This window comes from Botrytis cinerea, chromosome 13 (genome assembly GCF_000143535.2).
Source record: "Botrytis cinerea B05.10 chromosome 13, complete sequence".
NCBI classification, from domain to species: Eukaryota; Fungi; Ascomycota; class Leotiomycetes; order Helotiales; family Sclerotiniaceae; genus Botrytis; species Botrytis cinerea.
This window is the reverse complement of record NC_037322.1, coordinates 1,506,544-1,529,043: the sequence shown is the minus strand read 5'-3', so window position 1 is coordinate 1,529,043 and position 22,500 is coordinate 1,506,544. Positions and strand designations below refer to the sequence as shown.

General features: G+C 45.0%; 6 protein-coding genes across 6 annotated transcripts; 3 read left to right on the top strand and 3 right to left on the bottom strand.

The window, feature by feature from the left end:
• Nucleotides 1-74: 74 nt before the first annotated feature.
• On the bottom strand, nt 75-2,022 carry Bculp1. The gene is made up of 3 exons (XM_001548630.2): nt 1,799-2,022; nt 1,611-1,728; nt 75-1,556 (listed from the first exon to the last, which is right to left on the bottom strand). Exons 1-3 carry the CDS (start codon nt 1,859-1,861, stop codon nt 184-186), a joined length of 1,554 nt encoding a protein of 517 aa, XP_001548680.1. The 5' UTR covers nt 1,862-2,022; the 3' UTR covers nt 75-183.
• A 374-nt stretch (nt 2,023-2,396) lies between these two features.
• On the bottom strand, nt 2,397-4,750 carry BCIN_13g04240 (hypothetical protein). Its single transcript, XM_001548631.2, has 3 exons — nt 3,896-4,750; nt 3,543-3,836; nt 2,397-3,495 (listed from the first exon to the last, which is right to left on the bottom strand). Exons 1-3 carry the CDS (start codon nt 4,586-4,588, stop codon nt 2,527-2,529), a joined length of 1,956 nt encoding a protein of 651 aa, XP_001548681.1. The 5' UTR covers nt 4,589-4,750; the 3' UTR covers nt 2,397-2,526.
• A 2,188-nt stretch (nt 4,751-6,938) lies between these two features.
• BCIN_13g04230 (hypothetical protein) lies at nt 6,939-12,127 on the top strand. The gene is made up of 6 exons (XM_024696823.1): nt 6,939-7,204; nt 7,259-7,294; nt 7,481-7,665; nt 7,719-10,330; nt 10,379-11,342; nt 11,393-12,127. The coding sequence occupies exons 1-6, from the start codon at nt 7,045-7,047 to the stop codon at nt 12,029-12,031; spliced, it is 4,596 nt and encodes a 1,531-aa protein (XP_024552636.1). The 5' UTR covers nt 6,939-7,044; the 3' UTR covers nt 12,032-12,127.
• A 1,281-nt stretch (nt 12,128-13,408) lies between these two features.
• BCIN_13g04220 (hypothetical protein) lies at nt 13,409-18,220 on the top strand. The gene has a single exon (XM_001548635.2). It carries the CDS (start codon nt 13,554-13,556, stop codon nt 18,117-18,119), a length of 4,566 nt encoding a protein of 1,521 aa, XP_001548685.1. The 5' UTR covers nt 13,409-13,553; the 3' UTR covers nt 18,120-18,220.
• A 408-nt stretch (nt 18,221-18,628) lies between these two features.
• On the top strand, nt 18,629-19,914 carry BCIN_13g04210 (hypothetical protein). Its single transcript, XM_024696822.1, has 4 exons — nt 18,629-18,802; nt 19,067-19,166; nt 19,261-19,634; nt 19,753-19,914. The coding sequence occupies exons 1-4, from the start codon at nt 18,725-18,727 to the stop codon at nt 19,876-19,878; spliced, it is 678 nt and encodes a 225-aa protein (XP_024552635.1). The 5' UTR covers nt 18,629-18,724; the 3' UTR covers nt 19,879-19,914.
• A 22-nt stretch (nt 19,915-19,936) lies between these two features.
• BCIN_13g04200 (hypothetical protein) lies at nt 19,937-21,090 on the bottom strand. Its single transcript, XM_001548637.2, has 4 exons — nt 20,878-21,090; nt 20,668-20,772; nt 20,378-20,562; nt 19,937-20,255 (listed from the first exon to the last, which is right to left on the bottom strand). The coding sequence occupies exons 1-4, from the start codon at nt 21,005-21,007 to the stop codon at nt 19,995-19,997; spliced, it is 681 nt and encodes a 226-aa protein (XP_001548687.1). The 5' UTR covers nt 21,008-21,090; the 3' UTR covers nt 19,937-19,994.
• Nucleotides 21,091-22,500: the final 1,410 nt, after the last annotated feature.

Here is a 22,500-nt window from a genome sequence, read left to right as displayed (position 1 = left end):
CAATGAGATTCAGTGCCTCGCCTTTTCTTTCCCCTCCCCTTTCCTCTTCTTGACCAAGACTCCATCTATCAAAATGCATCTTTAAAACCCTTCCGGCAACCTGCCATTTTTTATACAACACATCATGGGTATCGTTCCTTTGTCCTTGCTCAAAAACGCCTGTCCCAAAAACACAAAACACATTTAAAAAACTCCCCGGCCCCAAGCGAAATCTCCTTGAAAGCCTTTATTAATTAAGAGCGCAGCGATGTTCCTTCTCATGGTCGTCATATCCGTCCCATTATAACAGTCGGTATTGACGCCCAGAGCAACGCAAAGAGCATTTGTACAGACGAATACTCCACAATCATAACCGTTCATTTGTCGAGTACATCCAGTGTTCGGGGTCTTCCATTCATCTTCTTTGTAATCCGCACCGAGTTGAAATTTCAACCAACCTCGCATCAGTTTGATGAACGTTTTTGAAGAACCTTGCAAACTATCAAAATACTCAATAGTCCTAGCCATCGGTCGTACAACGCCAACAGTCCAATGACTACCTCTGCAGATAGGAACGAACACCGTGTCAACCTCAAGCAGCAAGACTCCGGGAGCTTTCTTCCTACCCATCAGACGTTGTGTACTGCTTGGACCTTTCTTATCCAAGTTCTCGTAAAAGAAGCTATTGTGTGCGATGAATTTTGGCACTTTCCCTACAGGTTCCCCGAAAGCCTTTGCCTCTTCTTTAGCGAATTCGTTTGCAGCTTCCACCACCCATTCGATATAAGTGTTGATAATCTCATCGTTGAGCCATGAATTTCTGCCCAGTAAAGTTCCAAAGTCTTTGTAATGTAATGGAGTGCCACCCTGCGATTGGGTGATTGGCAAATTCCCATTTTTCCGAGCACGATCAAGAGCCTCACAAACATTGTCCTCCCATTTGTCGTCCAACGCATGGACTAACCGGTTCGATGGATCTCGCCGTGTCAGTCTGCGTTCCTTTGCGATTCGAATCTTTTCTTGCTTTTCCTTGAGCTGTCGCGCTTCCAAATCCCTCTTGATCTTTTCTTGAGCTCGTGTCGAGATAGGTAATGGCGGCCGTCCAGATTTATCGTCTTCATCACCTAACGTTAATAAAATGGCCAAACGGTCATGTAAAGAACTCTCAACAGTGGCCGTGGCCGTAGCTGTAGCCGTGGATGTGCGTCTCAGGTTTCTCATCGGCTGGAGGCGTGTGGTGGGAGCCTTGGGTGGTTGCTGTGACTGCAGCGCATCCGCTATCGACTTTGGTCTTTCCTCTTCACTTTCCCCCTCATCATCCGATATTACTATAACCTCTCGTTCTACGGATTTCGTAGGAGCACCGAAAGCGGGGGGGATCCATTGCGCGTCAGCCTCTGCCCTCAGCTCTTCTTCCGATAAGCTCTTTGTTTGGTCCATATTTATTGATTTTGTCCTTCGTTGATGTGATGATGTTCTTCGATTCGTCTTGCTCCTCGATTTATTTCTCTGCCGCTTGACCGCAGTTGACCCATCTTCTCTCGCTTCTGCCCTCTGGATATGTTCGTCTGCAACGACTGTACAAAGTTCTTAGTGAATTCAGCAGATAAGAATACTACCGTGCCACTCACCATCAATGTTGCTGTAGCTCATGTCTGTATATAATGGATCGACCCTTCTGCGAAACCATTCCAAAGCGCCCCGCAACCAGCCCAATATAGTCTCGAACATCTCGTCCCCGTGAATCGGCTTACTAGAATATCAGCTCCTATACTCTTGAACAGCTCAAGCTAATCAGGCTTTAAGGGTCTGGACATACCTCAATAACTTCTATCGAATTGTGAGTTAACTCTTGACTAGCTTTCCGCTTAAGACTGGTCATGACGAAAAGGCGAAATTCCTTTGTTGCTGGGATCGCCCAACATCGAGAACTGCGTTAAAGTAATATCTCAAATGATTTTCGAGTAATCCTGATTGATGTCGATTGTTGATAGTTGATGTGCTGTTCCTTCAAGTGGGCTGAAATTTGGGGAGGATTGCATGTAGTTGTGGGTTTTTGGAGGAGTGATGGTTGTGAGATTTGCGGCAAATCAATGATGAAAGAAGAAATGGAGAAAGAAGTACAAAGTACTAGGGAGGTACCTTAGCTAGTGAATGTACGGGATATGGGACTTCTTTTGCTGAAAGGCGACTTAAGGTTTGAGGAGGACAAAGATTTTTGATTGGATGAGAGCTGTTAGTGCCGGAATGAAAAGCAGGGGCGGGTCATAGCTGGGTTCAGGCCCAGATTCTGGCATGTCTGGTAATAAGTGGTAATTGAAAACAACGACAAAGTGCACCGGTCTGCACATTTTATTACATATAAACAATTGTTACGTTTGTATGCAGTTTTAACATCATTTAAGTATCTGTAGATATGTTCAATAAATATTTACATGCTAAGTACAATAACAATGCACGCTCTTGCCCAACTCCAATCCAGTCCCATTCTATACACCATTCGTATCAAATCATACAATGCATGCTAGGTCTTGGTCCCCATCGATTTTACAGAGATGGCCTCGATTCTCCAAGTTTTTTCGAGCAGAATGCTCCAAAATATTCATTCAGCGCGTCCACGGTGACGCTGCCTTCTTCCAGGGCCACAACAATTCCTACATATCCATCTGGTCGCACAACAACCACACCTCCTCTTTCTTCATCTAATCCCATCTTGCTATGACTCGAAGCCGTTGCATCAGGTACTACACGATCCCAGATGTCATCTGCATAGACGTGATCGCTATATCTAGCCAAGATCTTTGGAACATCTCGTGCAATCTCGATATTTTGCCTCTTCTCCGCGAAAATGGTGCAGAAGGTGAAGAAATGACTGTGAGGGTTGTGACGTTCGTGGTAAGATACTTTATCGACATCTGATCGTAAATACGTGGAGAGGAATGAACCCTTCTTGGTAATGTTTTGTGCAAAATCATCGAGTGCTTGCTTGGTAGTTGCAGGCTTTCCAGCAAAGACGTATACTCGGAATGAACCATTGACGGGAATCTCTTGCTCGAGATGAACAACATTGGCATCCGTGACTCGTGTGACATTGGAATTGGTGAGGATACGGCCGGTTCGGAGCTTGTTACCCTTGGGATTTATGACGCTGGATTGTGCTGCATGAGATGATGACCAGTTCAGAGTATTAGGGTTGTATGCCACTCCATAGCCACTGGTAAATTCACAGGACTCTTTGAATGTTTTGATGAATTCGTTTTCCTCGCCCTCGACGTTTGTGTGCTCTGCTCCTCGTTGTGTAGCTGCCTCTACATCCTTAGCAGCTGGCGCCTTTTGTGAGAATAGAGCTGCGTATTTAGCATCAAAGTCCAATAGGTTTTCGGCAACCTTCTTTCTCTCGGCCTCGTATGAATGCAGGATAGATCGATCGGCGAACCCTGATTCGACATGGTGAATTTTCCACGCAAGGTTTTGGGCATCCAGGAAGGCTGTATTCATTCCCTGTCCAGCTTTTGGCTGCTTCCTGTTAGCTGATGTTAGGATGGGAGTACTAGATGACTTACACTGTGTGTATGACAGGCATCACCGCCCATAAATACTCTGTGATCAAGAGTATACTTTTCCGCAATTCCTTGACCAATTGGATACACAGAGTACCATTCCACACGTTCCCACTCAATGTTGTACGGCTGTAGTATTTTCTTTGCAGATGCCTGCACTTCTTCTTCCGTCGCCGTTTTTCTAGGATTCCAGTCCTTATCGGTCGAAGATGCAATCTGGATGTAAAGACGGACCATGTTGTTTTCTCGAGGAATGACCATGATAGATCCAAAATCTGAGTGAATAGTACATTTCATCTATCAAGATATTAGTAATTGGCAGCTTAAGATCATGTGCAGAAGAAGACATTGCTTACCTTAATATCAGGAAAGTCCGTTTGAACAACCCCATCCATAACACCCCATACATGTGCGATTGGATCCTTGTGTTTGATACCGATGTTCAGTTGTTGTCGCACAAATGATCTAGCTCCTTCGCCACCAAATAGATACTTAGCTCTAACTGTCTCTTTTACGCTACCTTCAACTTGAGCTAAATTGACCTCTACTGGATACTCGGGATCTTCCTTCTCATCTGTCTTGAAGCCTGTTATCGTCCAAGGTCTCTCGATATGAACATTGTGCTTCTCTAGATCTGCAATGAAAACCCTCTCAATCATTCCTTGATGTAACAGGGTTGTGAAAGGGTATCTGGCGTCGATAAAGCTAGGACAACTCGCCCATGTTCCGGTTCTGTGTATGCCCTTTCCTCCCGAAGTCGGGTCCCAGAACGCGACTTCGTAGACCTTCGCAGGCTCATATGCCATGATGGCAGGCTTCAAACCCATGTTCCGTAATAGATCCAAGGACCGAGGCTGAATACCATCTGCTCTTCCAGTTTTGGTTGGCTCTGATCTGTTATCGATGTGCTTAATCTTGTAACCCCAACGTGCCAGACAGGTTGAGAGCAGTAATCCTACCGGTCCAGCACCGACTATTACAATATCATACTTCTCCACCACACTTCCAGTGTTTCCAATGTTCTCCTGGGGTGCCATACTTTTCTCCATCGTTGTGACTATATAGCTAAAAAAGAGAAGTTCTCAAGATCTGACGGAAGAGGAAGGGAACTTGATTGAAGCAAGATTGCAAGCAAAGTAGAATGGTTATGAGAATGCAGAAGAAAAGCAAAGGGAAATTGTGAGACTTTAATAAAAAATATTAAATTGCTCTGCACTGCATGTTGAGGTCGGAAACCTCTAACGGCATTTCATTCGGGCGCCATTGATCCATTCTAAACCTCAATTGACTACCTTGATCTAATCCCGAAGAGCATTGAAGGCTAGGACGGAGTGTCAGAAAGGTATGAAATAACAACGGGAAAGCCTACGGCAAGTTCAGTTTGGAAATATTGCGGGGAAGGATGGTTGAATGCGGAGAGTGAACCAATGGTATCGCTTGTAATGATTATCATGAATTGCAACTCGTATCGGCTTCGAAATTCGGTAGCTGCTAGGTTAGTTTTAAGCTTGGCTTAGAGAAGTGGACGGACGACTGGTGGACTGGTGACGAGCTTACCTAATGTGTTTGCTGGAAAACGCTGCTCGTGGCATTAAGTAAGCTCGGTGAACTTTCGGTGTATCATGTGACGTACGACAGAGAACGACTGTTGACCACAAGAATCGACCAAAAGTCGATTGGTCTTGATAATTCCTATCTCTAGAGAACTATCAGACATGAGCCGTTGCACCCGACATTCCGGATCTCATCAGGATAACCTGAGCTCAATGAAATTCTCTTTTCCGGGTGAAGAGACCCAATGTGTTCAGCACGTCATGGAAACGGAATCATGATCATTAGCAAAGCAAAATGCAAGAGCCATGGTGAAACGCTGTTTGCTGCTGTATATGTCATGAATTCTCTTGATGGAATTCATCAATATATCAATGGCAACTCTGCACTCGAACCTCGTAACACAGAGGAGGCTCAACAGGCTCTAAGGGTGCATTGAAAGAATAGTTCCGCCGCAGCTGAAGGCGAAAGTGGCAGATGATCTTCAGTGAGACGAGATATTGGGCACCAGTGAGAATGAACTCAATGCGGACGACTTATCCTGTCACATGGGCGATATGGAGGTTCCTAGCTGGGGAATAGCTCTCAGTTCGACCGACGGCTGACTCCCAAGAATCTCAGACATCGGACGCACTCGCAATAAATGATACAACTCCCATGTTTTGCTGGCAGAGCTTAGAATATAACTGTGCTCGCTACCGCTGATGAAGAGCAGGCAAATCATCCAAGGGATAATGCTCTGTACCTGCTAGGCAAAACTTCCCCGCAGGGCACCATGGAACCAAAACCGCAACATAGATGTATAGTATCATACTTCTGATATGATCTCAAACATATCCATAAGTGCATGCATCAATTCTGTATTCCGTAGGCTGCACGGATTAAATTTGGATATTGATGACATCTTTCTTCTTTGGTAGACACACAATGTGAAATTCTCACACCAACTGTGGCGATTGGAGTGAGATGGGTTTAAGAAGGGTATCTGCAGTAGCTTTTGCCAACTTGAAAGCCAAATGGCGAAACTCAAAGAATGACTTTGTGTTGTAAACCTCTTAATCTCTCAATCAGAAGATCTAGTGCTACTAACGATGCTTAAGAGGGTCGGATGAACATAGTGGCTTCTTCTAACCACCAGCATTGAGGTTATGGTAGGGATTTATTTCTACCGTCAGACTTTACTTCATAATCGTTCCTCCAATAGGATGCATGTTCTGCAATCTTGAGTATTGGTTGTAGCATGTTGAAGTTGAAGGAAACTCGCGCCTTCCTCAATTGTTGCAATTCCCTCACTGGGGAGAGAATGTCGTACGATGGAAGAATTTTCAAGTCGCATCTCTGCCGACCGATAATGAACGATGACTATTCTCAAAAAAAAGCCCTTAGATGAGATATTTTTCAATATGCAATGTTATTTCTCTTCAAGGGTTTCACTTCGGAGTGGAAGTACTTGGACTTGTTCGGGACAATACAAAATACTCCTGTAACCGAAGAGATTCACTTTCGACTTCGTCGGACAATAACAGATCAACAAGCCGACTTTTTACTGCCTTCACTTCTTCTTCGGACTGTCATAACGTTTACACATTATAGGATTCTTTGTTTTTCCCTGAACTATAGTATCATACATCGACAGATACAGATACGATTTCGACATACTCGAGAGGCTCCCTAGGCACTTTCATCAGTTTCTTCAATATACTCCCCCTCATTTGTGATGAAATTTGTTTTCTCCTTCCAATCAGTAAAAACAACAAGAGGTTGTGATTGCTTGGTTCATCTCTTTCAGCCAATATAATTCACTGGCCTTGTTTACCAGAAATTCTTGTTCTGCTGACATTTTGTTTTGGCAGCATTTGTCAATATATTCATACTGTTCACCTACTGCAATTGCTATTTTGACATTGCCACAAACTATTCAGTCAACACTGTATCTGACGCCCATGGAATTGCAATGATGAATACCACTTACATCGAAGGTGATGATCCATCAGGACATGACAATGGTGACATGCACCCAATTCTTGGCAATTACCATCTCCCTGTGGAGATAGAAAATTCGCGGAAGCAATCAGGAATGCATAATCTCTCTCGAGAAGGTTGGGGTGAAGAGAGTGAGTGAAGTGTCTTGGACTTGATAATTTACAAGCCTAATTAACAATTCATAGAGTGTCGTAATTATTTAATCCGACTTTGTTCAGATGGTAAGCAATGCAATCCGAGATGTTACAACTTATCTTACACCTTTGTACCCACCCACTCCGGGAGGCTCTGTTTGAGTCGTCAGAGAAGTCCGAACAGACTTCCCAGACTTCCCAAGTTGGCAAACCATACTTGATTTTGGTCATCTGTATTTCTCCTTAATCTATACTGATTTGAAAACTTTTCAGTGCCCAGAAATTTTCCATATAAGGATGGATTGCGCATATTGCATCCTCGACTTCAAGAGAGATTTGGCGATGAGAATGTTGACTTGGCCCTGGGAGTCTTGGAGGAACTGATCGAAGTGGAAGAGCCGCCGCCATTTCCAGCTTCTGTTTTCCAAAGATGGAAGCATGAACATCTTCGTAGAAAGGCAAGTGCTCAACAAGGGCCTACGTGCTCCTCATCTGTCTAACAGCGCTACAGGAAGACTTCACAAATCCACATGCTCCGCACACAGCAACAATACAAGCACCAGTCGTGCCTACCAAAGCACTTGTTGCGTACAGAGAAGAGCAGGCACGAAGACAATTCGCTCAGCCACAAATAAGTCCTAGTGCTATCCCATACTGCGAGTCGTGCAACTCGAATATTGCGCACCAGCCTAGTTGGAAGATTGACCATAGCGTATTTGTCTCAGTAGGGGGAAAGCCGGCAACTTTGGCATATTGCCCAACACCCGAAGAGCTTCACAAGGGAATGTGGGATCCTGAATATGGCCGTGCGGGCGTTTGTGTGCGGCCGAATACTGCTCAAACAAGTCCGCCTGGCTCGGCAATGGAACCCATTGGGACAACTGCACCATCTTCGAAATATTCCACTCCTACTCGATCTTTCATGAATAGTGCGAAGAGAGAGCTAGGGCACAGGGTGATGAGTGCTCTCTCAGAGACCAGAGAAACTTTTAGCAACGTCGCTTCTGACCGAGTAGAGTTGTTAGATATCGAAAGGTGCGAGAAGATTCCCCGCGATAGGGTATCTACCAGCTCCGAGACTTCCAGAAAGATTAGCGGGCGAAGCGAAGTTCGCAAAGTCTCTAAGATAATGAACGTCAACCTACCACCAGGCCGCGAGATCCCAAACGCCAATTTTGCGAGAAAAAACGAATTGATTTTGAGCGGGCCGTCAAGTCTGGATTATCTTCTCAGTTCTCGTCAGCCCACTCTTGATGAGGTTGTCAATAAAATGTTGGAATCGAAGACAACATGTCCTGCTAAAGCCACCTCAAACATCGATATTAATGCTACTTTATCCAGTGAAGACGCCAACCCACTCCGTTCTTACTTGAGTACCTCCTATAGCCTTCCAGCCAGTCCCAGTGATTTCTTCGACGGCGGGCTTGACTATAAGTGGGACACTCCAGACCCTGTTGAGAGCACAGAGAACGAAGTGTCCAATACGTACTCCGTTCCAGGAGTTGATGAAGCGCTAGAGTCAACTCGTCTCACACAGGGAGATAGTCTCAACATCACAGACGATTTCCAGGTTGAGAATGCATACCATGCGCATACGACTGACTGTGTTGAAAACATCAAGGCAAGCAAATTCTCGATCTTGGACAGCTATAACACGAATCTACTTGAAAACAAAGAACAAGAAGTGCTGTATCCTACGGTTTATGTCCCTCCTCCGAAGAGAGACATTTTGAAGATGAGAAACCCAGCAGTAACTTCAAAGAATGCGGTTCCTCAGGAGAGTTCAGCGCCAAGCTCTGTGCCCTACCAAGAAGAGCATGAACACGAAGATCGCAATAGCTACGATGGTACATGCCAGTCCTGGGAATGCCGATACAAACAAGAATACCGAAAATCTTCTGGGAATCTTGTGAAGTGGAATGAGCCATCTTCGGAGTATGATGAAGAATCTGAAGAGTCTGAAGATTCTCGTCTATCACCGGATGTCTACAGTCCCCCATCGTCCCTCGATCCCCTTAACAGGTATAAGCGCTTTCCACGCAGCACCAAACAACCTTCACGAAAAGCAAGTAACGTTTCGTCTAACTCTGGGGTCGATTATCTCGACAGTTACAACGCTGAAACTGCAACAGCCCAGAACATGACGTTCCCAAAAGTGGAGAATTTCGAAGCGACTGTCCCTGAATTATCCAAGTCGCAATCATCTACCTCACTAGGGGGGATAGATATTGCACCACCAGGTCGATTATCTGAGCGTTCATACCTTTCAAAAATTCAGGTTTCGACAAGAGATGAATCTTCTGCCGCTTTTGGTGCACAAAAGGCGGACAGCCCAACAAGTTCAATTCCCTTGACAACCGAGTTTCTGCTGAGTTTAAGTTCACAAACGACTGCAAACGAATTCAACTTTGCGAAAAAACGCTTGAATAATTCATATTCCTTGGAATCTTTGAACGAATCGTCTTCATCTATAGTTGCGTTCGAACTAGTTCGAAAGCAAGACATGAATCTCGACGGTGCAGCCGATGTCTGTTTACCAAAACAAAACAAGAGGGCCAAACAAGCGACTCGCGACAATAGACCTAATAACCACGCTGGCAGTTCACTTTACAATGAGAACAATATAAGCGATGCGGCGAAAAGATTCTTGATGGAACTCAATCAAGGCCGTCTCCCTACCTTACAATCCCCAACAATTTGCCCTCCGCAACCTTTGTATATCTGCAAGCAGCCGAGTCAAGTTCAGATTAAGCAAGAAATTGAACCTAAAGATAACAACTGCAACTTAGAGCAAACCCGATATCCGCCTCGCTCATCTTCCATTCCAAAACGTGAGTGTTTGGGATTAATTGAGCAGGCCACACCATTTCTAGTCGACGAAGACATTGCAGCCCGCAAGCCAAACAGTCGCAGCATAAAGAATTTCGACATGTTAAAGGATCAACCAAGCACGCCTGATACTCCTGCTCGCTCAACTGTTTCTGAAATCAAGCAATACTACTTCTCTGACACTTCTGCCACTACCTCTGGTGGTTTGTTTGGCGATTTTATTCCGATTGGATCTCCCGGATCTGTTTATTCTCCTCAACCACAACAGCCATTGCACTCGATGCCTGCTTATAGGTAAGCCAAACAACAAATTATCATTGGGATTTTTCTAACATTGATCAGTTCTTCGTACGGCCGCAAGGCTGAAAATTTCAGAAACCCATACACGTTCGAGCCAGAGACCCCGCTGGTTATGGACGAGTCGCGCCAGACCACAATGACCGACTTCATGCACATTGATGATAATGTCAGACCTGCCTCGTCACCAAGTCTCGGCCATGTTAAAAACTCACGGTCGGTTGGCCATGCCGCAAATAGCAAGAATCTTTTGGTGGCGCCCCACCACTCAAGTCATGGTCATGGCCATGGTCTCCAACGTAGCGACACATCCCCAAGCATCACACCGTTGCAATTTGCAGCACGCGAAGACTCTCCTGCTTCTGATAATCGAGCCTATCATGCCGGTGTCGAATCTATCTCACCAATCCTTCAAAACGCTTTTCCCACTCGAAGTGTACCTAATCGCGGTCGAGCTGCTACTGTTGAACTGTCTCGACTTCCTGTCGACAAAGGTGCCAGAGACCAGATTCCACAGCCATCAGGCTCACCGGCTTATCAAGCTGCGCGGGATTACCAACGATCATCGCGGTCCCCAGTTCGTATGCCATCTACCGAACATTACAAGCAGTTTTCACGCTCATTTGATGAAGACGTACCGGATGGCAGAGGTCGTTCTGCAACATATACCCCAGCCCGAAAGGAGGTAAAATCAAATGAAAGCAATGAGTCTTACTCAAGCACTGCTTCGACTACAATCAATCGTCAGATGACTCGATCTCCCATAAAGAATTTGGTCGACGTAGCTGAAAATGACGAGCCCGATTTTCACGGCCAGGATCTGCTTCCGATTTCTCCCAAGAAGAGATCGCGATCGCCAATGAAGAGAATGTTTGGGGAGCATGGCTGGCTTGGCTCATCTGCAAATGAGGCGTTACCCAGTGTTTTGAATGCAAAATCGACCCAGAAGGCGGATAGACCCAAGAAGCCTGGAATGATGGAAAAGATCAAAAATAGAATCGAGGGCTTCGTAAGTTATATCCAGTTCTACGTGCCATTTTTATCACTGACTTTGAGCAGGCTGAAAAGGCCGACATGAAATTTGACAAGAATAGAATATCAGTTTTGTCTATCTCCATCAATCCGTATGAGCAGGCCAGATATTTGGTTGAACTGGAACTTATGATAGTTCACACAGCCAATACCTTTCTCATGATACAATTCAGCCAAGGTCGCATGTCTATCGATAGCATCAAGAAGACTGTGGACACGTGGAAAAACAAGGGACGTCCTGCTGTAGTCGAATTTATGTATGACCAAGGTACTCAGCGGGATCTCGTCACTGCCAATCAGTATAACTTTCGATTCCATGGCAATCGACTAGGTGATTGTGTTCGCATCTCATCTATGCTTTACAATTGGAAACAGGTGGCATCTCTCATGTCTATCCGCACCTTCTGCAATGCAGATACTGTTCTCTTGAAGCTGGTGTTTGATGTAGAGCAGATATTAGAGCTCATTGGTGGTTCAGAACAAATTATGTTTCGTCTCCAGCATCTTCGACTGTCAATCAACGAGGCGATTCGCATTGCCAAAGCTGAGAGGACTACTTCACGAAATGGCCATGAGAAGCAGCGGGAACCACAATTGTCGTCAAGCATTTTGCACAGTGATCCATATGAAGGCATGAAGCTCGTTCCGGAACCTTACGCCAATTAGATAATTTGACCAATCTGCACACGTGTATGTGTTTTATGTATGTATTTTCGCCGTCATTCGACTGATTTATATCGACTTTGAACTCACTCAAACCCAAAAGACCTGTTATCAGGAGGTTAGACACTCCAGCGCACAAGATTTTCCGTGGAACGTGAGATTCACGATTGTACATGGGTTGATCTGTGCACTGTGGAATGGATAATGAATTTCTTATTTTCGCCGTATTAATTTGGTCTTAGTGTCCTCGCGTTGGCTCTTCTGATTTCTCCCATTCTTTGCCGTTTTGCTAATTTACTTCGGTGTCTCAACTCATCTCAACATCCTGGGCGAGGTTTGGGCCTCAGTCCTGTTTTACTCATGTACTCAGCATTGCACACTGTGATTACATTACATGTGTGTAAGGAGAATGGAGAAGAATAAAGCTGTTTGCAGGGAAGAACGAGACAACAGCTGGTAGATGTCTTAGGAAATAACAAACGTTCATAATATCAAGCAGTAGTAACTATTTAACATCAAAAAGTGTAAGATGCAAAAACAAATGATGATCAAATACGCTGGTGATTCTCCATGTGCAGCGTGATGCGCCTGGGTGTTGTTGCTGGTGTTACTGGTGTTACTGGTGTCCGATGTAAAGTGTCTCGTCCAAGGTTGCAGGGTATGAGGGATTGGCCCACCTCTGAAAGTGGCAAGGCGTGCACGCCTACCAGGCAGGGGCAGACCGTCATACACACTGCTGACGGACACACGGCAATCGCCATTCATCAGGCGTTATTCAATCAATCGATTATTTTCGTTATTATTAACCTGGAGAGGACTGGAAAACATCAACATTGTAAGAAAGACGGCTCGCTCATTCCTCCAGACCTTGAGACCACCATGGCACCATTTGTGAAATGAGGCTATTCGCACACAGTTCCTTCATAAGGTTGGTTCCAAGAGTTACTTTTTCCCTTCCATTGTCTTATCAGTCAAGCTGCCAGGTAGCATGTGATGTTCCCCAATCCCAAAGCGCCGCCCGTAACCTAGCAGACGTCATCTCACACAGAAAGTCCGCTGTACTGTACTGTACTGTACTGTACTGCACATGTCTGGATTGCAGTTGCCTCCACGCCCTCCAAAAGGAACACGACTACAGTGAGTGAGTACTTCCTTCCTACCTTATGCTTGCTTGACATTGGCAGCGACAATCTTGGTTGTTCATGGCTTCTTTTTCTTCTTCGTCTTCTTCTCCATCTTCATTGCTGTCTTCATATTCTCTTTCAACACCATCATCAGCAGCATCGTCATCTCTCCTACCTTTCTCTATACATTCTTTCCGTTCCAATACCAGTTACACCGCCATCAATACTCCTATACCGTCTCTGCTTTTGATTTCTTGACGACGATCACATTTGCAGAGCAGTGACCAGTATTTAATCTATCTAATCCTATTAATCACCTAATATTACCTTCTTCATAACAGTAAGTCTACCGGTGCTCATTGTGCCGGATTGCCTATTGATTTTCAGCAGTACAAGGAAACATGTCTCAACCTATTCATACCTTCGGAAAAGGATGTGACCTCGCTCCTCCTGGCAGCAGCGAGCAAGTCCGCAAGCCGTGTGAGGAGATGCCCCCAATACGAGCGCAGTTCTTCTATTGTTCCCCTCTTCCGCTCGATGATCCTCTCACTGCTGTACCGCCCCCAACAGCCGACTCCAAGAATGTGAGGCATCCTCCACGACCGTTCCCAAAATGCGATAATAAGGTGCTTGTGGAAGCATGGATGGGGATGTGTTCAAAGCGGGACCGCAAAAGTCACAATCGGACGTGCAAGCCTAAGGTAGGGATCGAGCCGATAACAAATAAGATGATCACCAGTGCTACCGGATTCAAACCAAAAATCAAACGCGAGGTTAAGGAGTTGAAGGAGTCTTTGAAGCCGACTCCAGGGAACACGGAAAGAGACCAGGCAAAGACTGGATCGGCAACGCAGCCACAGAAGGCCCGCTCTGAATTTTCAAACGGCCATCAAGAACTTCAGGTAGGAGCAAAGGAAGGAAAGACTCCACCATCAACTATTGGTTGCCCTTGCAAGGGGAGTCATCTCTGGTGCAGAAAGAAGGCAGGGAAGTGCGCATGTGCGTCTTGCCCCAAAGCTCCACAAGAAGTGGCTGAAGCCGAAACTCACCAACCCCATGCATCCGCTCCCAAAACCAATGAAAAGCCATCTGTTCCTGGGCCAATCACCAAATGTAAGTCTAAGGAGAATCTTCAAGAAGATACTACCGATCACAGCAAGCAATCCAAACACTGTGAGCACAATTGCAAGAGAGAAAGATCTCTTAAGGAACCTAAACCAGAAGAAGACCCCGAAATTGAGTGTACGTGCAATCAGCCACCAAAAGACTCAAATTGCACAACCGGAAAATCCAAGGAAACTAAAACAACCTACAACCGCCCTACAGAACCATTCCCAGCCGAATCACTCAAACCTGGCCAGCAAGAAAAAGGAAATCCCAAAGAATGCAAGTCACACAACCATCAGCCCAAGTGTTTGTGTATCAACATTGATTCTCACCAAGATAGCACCGATCAGAAGAAGAGATCTAAGCATTGGGAACACAACTGCAGGAAAGGAAAGGCCGAAAGAGAAAGGTCTGAAAAAGAACTCAACTTGGAAGACAAGGCCTGCAATGAGGAACCCGAGGAGAAGAAGCCTGTCAAGACGAAGTTGAGTGACAAAGGGAAGGGAAAGGCTGCTACCATTAATGACCAAGATGATACGGATCAAATAGAAAAAACAAAGAAATGGTTTGACGAACAGTTAAAAGCTCAAACGGAGCCAGATCCAACCTCATTCTACAGAGATCAGCGTCACCGCAGCGAGAGTGTCGAAGACACAGAGGGTTCCATAACACACGAGAGCGAGGAAGACGCTTGCTGCATTGAGGATAAAAAGGATAATTCAGATTCGCTGATGTCAAGAATACCAAGCTGCTGTGATGATAGTAAGGCTGATGCTAATTCTAAGCGACAACAATCCGAAGCCGAAATTATTTTTTCAGGCCGATGTGATGAAAGTAAAGCCGATGAGACTTCTGGGCGAAAGGAATCCGATGTTGGGACAGAATTTTCTGGTGTCTGTGGCAGAGACAAAGCCAAAAATGCTTCAAAACGAAAAGAATCCGAGGCCGAGACTGTATTCTCAGGTAGCTGCAACAAGAGAAACGATGATAGATCTAAGCAAGATCACTCCGGGCCCGTAACAAGATTTGGAAGTTGCTGTGACGACCCTAAAACTAAAGATAACGAAGTTTCTGAGAGGCAAACATCTGGGAAGCAGATTAACGAGAGGCCTACATTGAAAGCATCTTCTGAAAATGTATCGGAATGCTGTGATGAATTAGAACGACACGCTGCCATGGCCATAAAGAAAGCTAGGCACAGCAATCTAGCTCAGCATTCTTCTGGACCATCTGGACACAAGTCTACGTCTAAAGAGAATCTTTTTGAGAATGCTACTAAAGATGTAACACACAAGCAGACCAGGCCGTTTACACATAAGTCACACTCCCATCAGCATCAGTTACATGATAATAATAGTTCGGCCAAACACGTACATAAATCAAAGTCTAACGATACCCAATCACAGCAATACAGCGCGACACCTGGAGCTCATGACTACGAGGAACCAAATGTTCTCACGTCGAGCAAAGGTTTCAAGGGCAAAAGCAGATTTTTTGGTAGACGACAGGCAGATGGCACGGGCGATCACGACGGTGGACTATATGATGACTCCGACGAGGAGTCTCCTGTTGGTTATATGGTTCCCGATCAAGGAGATGCTACAAATGACAAATGCACCTGCGAACCTCAACCGCAAGCATCTGAGCATGATGTGCTTGCAACCGGAAATGAAAATGTATACACTAAAACTGCTCAAACTGCCGGTTCTGGCACAACAGGAAGGCCATTTCTGAAACTTCCTGCTCGTGGTGAAAGCCCTCAGATGCAGAACTACACAACATATGACGATGAGCCACCCACTGATTCTCGGATCTCACATGAACGCGATTCCACCGAAGATATGGAGGTTGAAGGGTGCAAGGCTTATAAACATAAGGATCATGCAAAATGCCAAGTTGAAATTCCTGTTGGCACATGTAGACTTCATTCGGTCAGCTTATCATCTTTGATTTTGAAGCCGATATACTGGTCACCTCTCAATGATCAGTATCCTTGCATATACGGCACGTGGTTTTATAAAGATAACATGTGTCCTGTAGAGCCCGCTGTCGCAAATCAACTAGAGAAAGGTTACAGAGAGAATGAGTGTTGGTCTCAGACATGGGATGATCAACTTAACTCTGCAATAGAAGTTGGCGCTGAAGGCGAAGAGAAAATTGTTCACCGTCTCTGGCAAAAGGAAAATGACGACAGAACTGTAGACTATGATCCTTCCAAACACATTCTCTCCACAGATCCACATTGCGCTGCACGCTGCTTTCATGGCGAAGCTGCTGCAGAAGGCAAGGTTGAAGAGTCGGATTCAAAGCCTGGGGCAGCCACCTCGATCAGTAAAAAGTACCCGAATTCGCAAGTCATCTACAAGAACTGTGAAGAAGCCTTCATTTTGAAGCCCAACATTTGCCCTTCGGCTTACTACGGACGCAGACCTCTCGCAAAAATCAAAAGTGGGCTATGTGTTGGTATTCCCGTCGTTCGTGGATTCGATCGAAAGGCTTGGAATAAGCTTTATCTTTCAAAGAAACCAATGACCGCCACGAAAGTATACACCAAAAGCCCGAAGCATAGTAATACTGGCTATAATATACTGGAAGAGTGCCCGGCATGTAAGGCACAAGAGGAACCTGAAAAGGTGACTGATTTGTGTCTAGTCGTCCATGGCATTGGTCAAAAACTTTCGGAGCGCATGGAGAGCTTTAATTTCACATATGCTGTGAACAGCTTCCGATGTGAGATGAAACGGGAATTAACAGATGACGATGTGAAGAAGGTGCTCCGAGAAGACTTTTGTGGCCTTACAGTGCTTCCTGTCAACTGGCGTGCAAATCTTTCATTTGAAGATGGTGGACCAAGAAAGCCTGGAGACAAAGAACGTCCAGGCTGTGATTTCTCTCTTGACGACATAACCCAGCCAACAATTCCGAGAGTACGCCAACTTATCTCTGATGTGATGTTAGATATTCCATACTATATGTCTGGACACAAGCACAAGATGATTGCAGCATTGATTGCCGAGGCCAACCGAATATATCGCCTTTGGTGTAAGAACAATCCAGGCTTCCACAAGAATGGTCGGGTTCATCTTATTTCACACTCTCTCGGTAGTGTCATGGCGATCGAAGTGCTAAGTAAACAGCCCACCACCTTAGCAGCCGAGCTTTCATGGAGACCCAACACCAAGTATTTTGACTTTCAAACAACAAATTGCTTTCTCGCGGGTAGTCCATGCGCATTTTTCCTTCTACTCGATAGCAAGTCTTTAGTCCCTAGGAAGGGTATCTCTAAGCCTGGCTGTGAATGCGAAAATGGCAGCAGTAAAGACATTTTTGGTGATGCGGGTACATTTGGATGCTTGGCAGTAGACAACCTTTACAACATCATGCATTGCAACGATCCTATCGCATATCGCTTGAACGCGTGTGTAGACTCACGATATGGGGCAAATCTCAAAGAAGCGGAAGTACCGGACTCTTCTCGCAGTTTCATGACAGCAGTGACTCATGCTATGAAATCAGCTGCTGGCATGTCTCAAGATGAAGCGCTGCATGTTGGAGAAATGCCTAGACCTACTTTAATCACCAAAATGCCATCTCAAATGGAAATGGAAGTCCATGATTTCACGGCCGAGGAAATGGCCGAGAAGAAATTCTGTCAGTTGAATGAAAATGGTCAGGTAGATTGGATTTTGGGAAATCGACCAGGAATGTTAGCCAACCAGTATATTGATATGTTGTCGGCTCATAGTAGCTATTGGAACTCTAGGGATTTTATCCGCTTCTTGTGTGTGGAAATTGGAAGGAGACCGGGAAAGATGCATACCTTGCCAAACATGAGAGCGAGAAAGAAGAGCCAGAAATAAACGGGGTCACAAAGAACGTCAGGGGGTTTGTAAATTTGCTTTTAGAAGACAGGGTCACTGAGGAGTACAATATGTTTTCGAGATGTGTTTATGGAGTAACATTGGTACACAGACACAGAAAGATATTAGTGGATTAGGGAGTTAGGATGGTTTGGTTTGGTATGGTAATGCTTGCTTTGTTTTGCGTCCTTGTGGTAGATGTTTTTGCTGCGATTACTCTAGACTACCTGATACATTATGATACCCACCTAGAATGAATCATGAAGTATATTTACGACCACAATGAAATACATGGATAATGATGGCCTGGTGAAATACTGTAATCATTTGATGTTGGATGAGATAGTGATAATTATCTAGTAAGGAATGAGCTGCATGATGAGGGGCAGTGAGATTTCCCCACATTACCGAGAACCGAGGTACTGGAATTTTGATGTGCGGAGTGACTCAACGTTAGGGTGGGTATATCCCGCCAAGCTGGCTTTCTACCTACTTCAGCGGAGGATATAGGATTGAAGAATTGAAGTAAGCTGCATTGAACTATTTTGTAATCTGGATCGTGAGAGCTCATAGGAGACTTAGAAGGAAGATTGAGCATGCAAAATATGGTAGCAAGACCAAAAATCACGTTATACGTTGATACAGTTAGTCCGTTTGCTTATGAGGCTTATTGGATTCTTAGGGTAAGTGAGACCTGCAATGATTGGGGTGGAACGGGGCTCGAAAGTTGATGAGACCTGATAAATAACAGAAAAGTTTCTGTCTTCAGAATCTGGTCAAGGGAGATCTGGATTGGAAGTTGGTATAATCGAATGAATGAATGAAAGAGCATGGAAGAATATCTTACCTCGCCATCCCTCGCTTCCGGAATCTTTTCACGGGTGATCAAGATTCGTTTCTTGACTTGGTTATCATGGAGCTTGCTAATAATGGATTTCGTCTTCTAGCATGATCCTGCATTCTCGAAATGCGACGTCGAATATGTACCTGTGTTCCTGGGTGGTATCATGAAGGATGTTGGGAATACTCCACCTATTAATGTCAAAAGTTTGTCACGTCACCGGCTTTCTTTCTTTCTTTCTTTCTTCCTTTCTTTTTGCACGAGTCCTTCATGTTCTAGTGATGATAACACTTTCCCCAGATAAAGATAAATGGATCGACCGCGAACGTCTGCACTGGGCATCTCTCTTTAACATCCCCATGTCCTCTACAACACCAATTGGCTTTCCTCACATGACGCTGAGAGTTCAACGCGCGTTATGTGTGTTGCCGTTTTTGTTTCCCGAGGAAAACAGAGCTCAAGATGTTTTGTGCCATTGTCTGGATCGTTTTTATGAATTGTATTGGGTGGAGGGGAAGAATATTACGGCTCCGGGTTTCTTGGAGGACGTGTTGAAACATGTGGTGGGAGAGGAAAAGATGGAGTTGGTAGTGAAAGAGATTGCGGGGAAGGGTAAAGAGGCGGTGATGGGAAATAATGAGAGAGCGGTTCGGGAAGGAGCTTTTGGATTACCTGTGAGTTTTCTTCTTGTCTCATTTTTTGGGGGGGTTTCTTGATATTGGAAGTTTGCGATGGTGTGATGGGAAAGTGGAAGAATGGAATATTTGCTGACATGTATGTGTGTACAAATAGTGGATGGTATGCACGAATCCCGCGGGTGAAACGAAGGGATTCTGGGGCGTGGATCATTTAGCACAAGTGGTAGATTTCTTGGGGCTGGAAAGAACAAAGAATAGAGCTTGGAAAGCTTTTCTCTGAATTAACACAATGCTTGTTTTCATTAGACTCAGTCCAGAATCCTGTACTCAAAGTACCTTGACGGTCCATACTTTTCTACTCCTTTGATATCGTGATCCTCATCCCTTTCCGTGGAATTAAATTACTAACAGTCCGGCGATACCAAAAGCACCCAGGAATACAGCAACAGCACTTAAAGAAGCACTAGCGCTTTTCGATCCGATTGAAGTACCAGAGGCAGAGGTACTGGATGTGGTGTTTGTGGAGCTGGAATCGGAAGTGGTGTTTGAGGCATCGGTCAGTGTGGTGACTGTGATACCAGGGGTGGTAGGACACTGGGTTGAGTTGTCTGAGGCTTTGAGTGCAGTGACGTTGCTGGAGAAGGTTATATCTGCGCACTATTTGTTTGTTAGCTCTGGAGTTCCTTTTTTTCTTCATTCGTTTTTCCCTCTCATGCTTTTTATCTTCATGTGTTTTTGGATAGAGGAAATTAGATGACTGGAAATGAGAAAAGGCTTACGTTGTAGAGTGCACTTCCGCTTTCGCCAACGGTCACGACTTGGATTGTGGCGTTCATGCCATCTTCAAGGGTGACGCCGGAGGGTAGATCGAAGTCTGAGAGACAGAGGTAGCCGGATCCGGTGGTGTTTAAGGGGGAGGGTGTGAGGGAGATGTTGAGGTTGGAGGAACCGTTTATACCGAGGCCTGGGGAGGTGTTAGATCGAATTGGGAGATTTAGAGGGTGTGGTGAGGAGATTAGAGGAGGTGTAGGAAAGATGGAGTGGAGGGAGATCAAGGGAGGAGACGTACCAAGGTTGATGAATACATATGTCCATGCATGATGCAAGTCAAGGTTGATGGGGAAGGAAGTAGTAGGGTAGAGAGTACGGTTCTCGGTGGTATTGATGTTTGCGCCTAGGGGAGAAGGTTAGAAATTGTGTGAAGAACAAAAGTACACGCATGGAATTGGATGAGAGTGGAATGAAGGAGATGATCCCTAGCATGGATAGATATACATACATGGATATTCCCACTGAGAAGCGGGCGGAAGAAACGAATCACCCCGCGGTGGAGGATACTCGATGGAGAAATGAGCGGAGACGATGGAGGAGAGAAACGAGAGAAGGAAAATGATATTGAAAGAAGCCATGATGGATTAACTTTCTGTGGTGATCTAGAGCACGAACTTCTCAAAGATTGGAAGAGCTTCCTATTAGAATAAAAAAAAAATTCAAGACACAGATCAAGAGCCAAATACGAAAATCAAGAAAGATCGACGTTGCTTAAGAAGATATTCCACGAAACGATTCTTTTGCAAATGTCTAGACCGTCCATGCAGGAACATCGCATACATACATACATACATACATATAAATATGCACCAACAAGGTACTACAACTAATTCCCTCATAATCTGCTCATATATTCAATATCAATATCACACCCATTTCCACCAAACCATCTCATCCCATTCACTCACCCAGAAAAAAAAAACTCCCCACTCTACTTCTTCACACCCACCCATCAGATGAAAAGTTCCCCGGATTACATGACAAAAGGACGGACCGTATATAGAAAATGTGCTCAACTGCAGCATCGCTCGGTTCTTGGCGACGTAGGATTCCCGGCTCGATTGTCCCAATAGAGGAATTGTGGCTGCAGCTTTGGCTTGGCGTCGAGGAGATTGCGCCAATTGGGTGAGAGGGGGGGTGGATGTTTTCTTTGTTTGCTTGTTTGCCATGGCGGGAGTCAAGCGATGGCAGGTGGAATCGTGCTCATATTTGCGCAGTGTGAATTTGGGGGAGTGGTGATGGGATAATGAGGTGAGGTGAGAGGAGGGCTTTTGGCGTGGGATGTGGGATATGAAGATTTCCGGGCGGGGGTGAGTTGGTTTTTGTTGTGCTAGGTTAGCTAATTTCTATAGTCATGGAAGAGAAATCTAAATGGAAATTACTGTTCTAGTAATCTATTGCTATTGTCGCCGCATTATACTTTGAATACTTGCGATGGAGATCGATTGACGGGAAGTCACACAAACATATGACTTTTTATTTTGACCTTGCATGGAGTTACAGCCTTGCCACAATGAATTCGCGATTATGTCTCCTACATTGGATTTGTATGAATTTTTGGAACATGTATACGTGCAGGATTCTCGGTGAGTGGCAGCTGCCAATTTGTGGCAGAAGTGCGGGTTTCCAGAGGGAGAGAAAATGATCTTCCCTTTTCGCAAAAAAACTTTTTGGGGGAGATTCGAGGAGATATGTGAGAGTGGCACGAGGCACTCTAGAGTGGGAGATTGATAGTAGATATGGGCCGAAAGAACGGAGTCCGAAAGGATTAAAAGTCATCCCTTGTTGCAAAAGATTTTGGGGATATATCTAGCATAGGAATAGGCATGGTACTGGCGTTTAGTAATGTAAAGCATGATTCAGAAAAGGTTTATGTCTTGCTTGATCAAAGTCGTTATACATGGGAGGGACTTACAGAGCTGCTTCTTTTTTGGAGCTAAAGCTGGATTCAATCTCACTCATGTCAGAAGAGCGATTGGATTTGTGCTGGACGGTGTCAATGATTTGATAAATTTCTGCTTGCGTTATCAGGCTTACCCTAGTCTCGAGAAGGTATCAAGAGTATCATCTT

What these genes read in the sequence shown, in the direction of transcription:
- Bculp1 (XM_001548630.2), bottom strand. Translation starts at nt 1,861, where the DNA reads ATGACCAGTCTTAAGCGGAAAGCTAGTCAAGAGTTAACTCACAATTCG. An exon ending in ATTCGATAGAAGTTATTGAG is followed by an intron (nt 1,729 to 1,798) that starts GTATGTCCAGAC and finishes TATTCTAGTAAG; the next exon opens with CCGATTCACGGGGACGAGAT. An exon ending in GAGCTACAGCAACATTGATG is followed by an intron (nt 1,557 to 1,610) that starts GTGAGTGGCACG and finishes AACTTTGTACAG; the next exon opens with TCGTTGCAGACGAACATATC.
- BCIN_13g04240 (XM_001548631.2), bottom strand. Translation starts at nt 4,588, where the DNA reads ATGGAGAAAAGTATGGCACCCCAGGAGAACATTGGAAACACTGGAAGT. An exon ending in CGGACTTTCCTGATATTAAG is followed by an intron (nt 3,837 to 3,895) that starts GTAAGCAATGTC and finishes ATATCTTGATAG; the next exon opens with ATGAAATGTACTATTCACTC. An exon ending in ATGCCTGTCATACACACAGT is followed by an intron (nt 3,496 to 3,542) that starts GTAAGTCATCTA and finishes AACAGGAAGCAG; the next exon opens with CCAAAAGCTGGACAGGGAAT.
- BCIN_13g04230 (XM_024696823.1), top strand. Translation starts at nt 7,045, where the DNA reads ATGATGAATACCACTTACATCGAAGGTGATGATCCATCAGGACATGAC. An exon ending in AATCCGACTTTGTTCAGATG is followed by an intron (nt 7,295 to 7,480) that starts GTAAGCAATGCA and finishes AAAACTTTTCAG; the next exon opens with TGCCCAGAAATTTTCCATAT. An exon ending in CACTCGATGCCTGCTTATAG is followed by an intron (nt 10,331 to 10,378) that starts GTAAGCCAAACA and finishes AACATTGATCAG; the next exon opens with TTCTTCGTACGGCCGCAAGG.
- BCIN_13g04220 (XM_001548635.2), top strand. Translation starts at nt 13,554, where the DNA reads ATGTCTCAACCTATTCATACCTTCGGAAAAGGATGTGACCTCGCTCCT.
- BCIN_13g04210 (XM_024696822.1), top strand. Translation starts at nt 18,725, where the DNA reads ATGGTAGCAAGACCAAAAATCACGTTATACGTTGATACAGTTAGTCCG. An exon ending in AGGCTTATTGGATTCTTAGG is followed by an intron (nt 18,803 to 19,066) that starts GTAAGTGAGACC and finishes TTCGTCTTCTAG; the next exon opens with CATGATCCTGCATTCTCGAA. An exon ending in AAGGAGCTTTTGGATTACCT is followed by an intron (nt 19,635 to 19,752) that starts GTGAGTTTTCTT and finishes GTGTACAAATAG; the next exon opens with TGGATGGTATGCACGAATCC.
- BCIN_13g04200 (XM_001548637.2), bottom strand. Translation starts at nt 21,007, where the DNA reads ATGGCTTCTTTCAATATCATTTTCCTTCTCTCGTTTCTCTCCTCCATC. An exon ending in TTCTCAGTGGGAATATCCAT is followed by an intron (nt 20,773 to 20,877) that starts GTATGTATATCT and finishes CTTCTCCCCTAG; the next exon opens with GCGCAAACATCAATACCACC. An exon ending in GCGGAAGTGCACTCTACAAC is followed by an intron (nt 20,256 to 20,377) that starts GTAAGCCTTTTC and finishes ACAAACAAATAG; the next exon opens with TGCGCAGATATAACCTTCTC.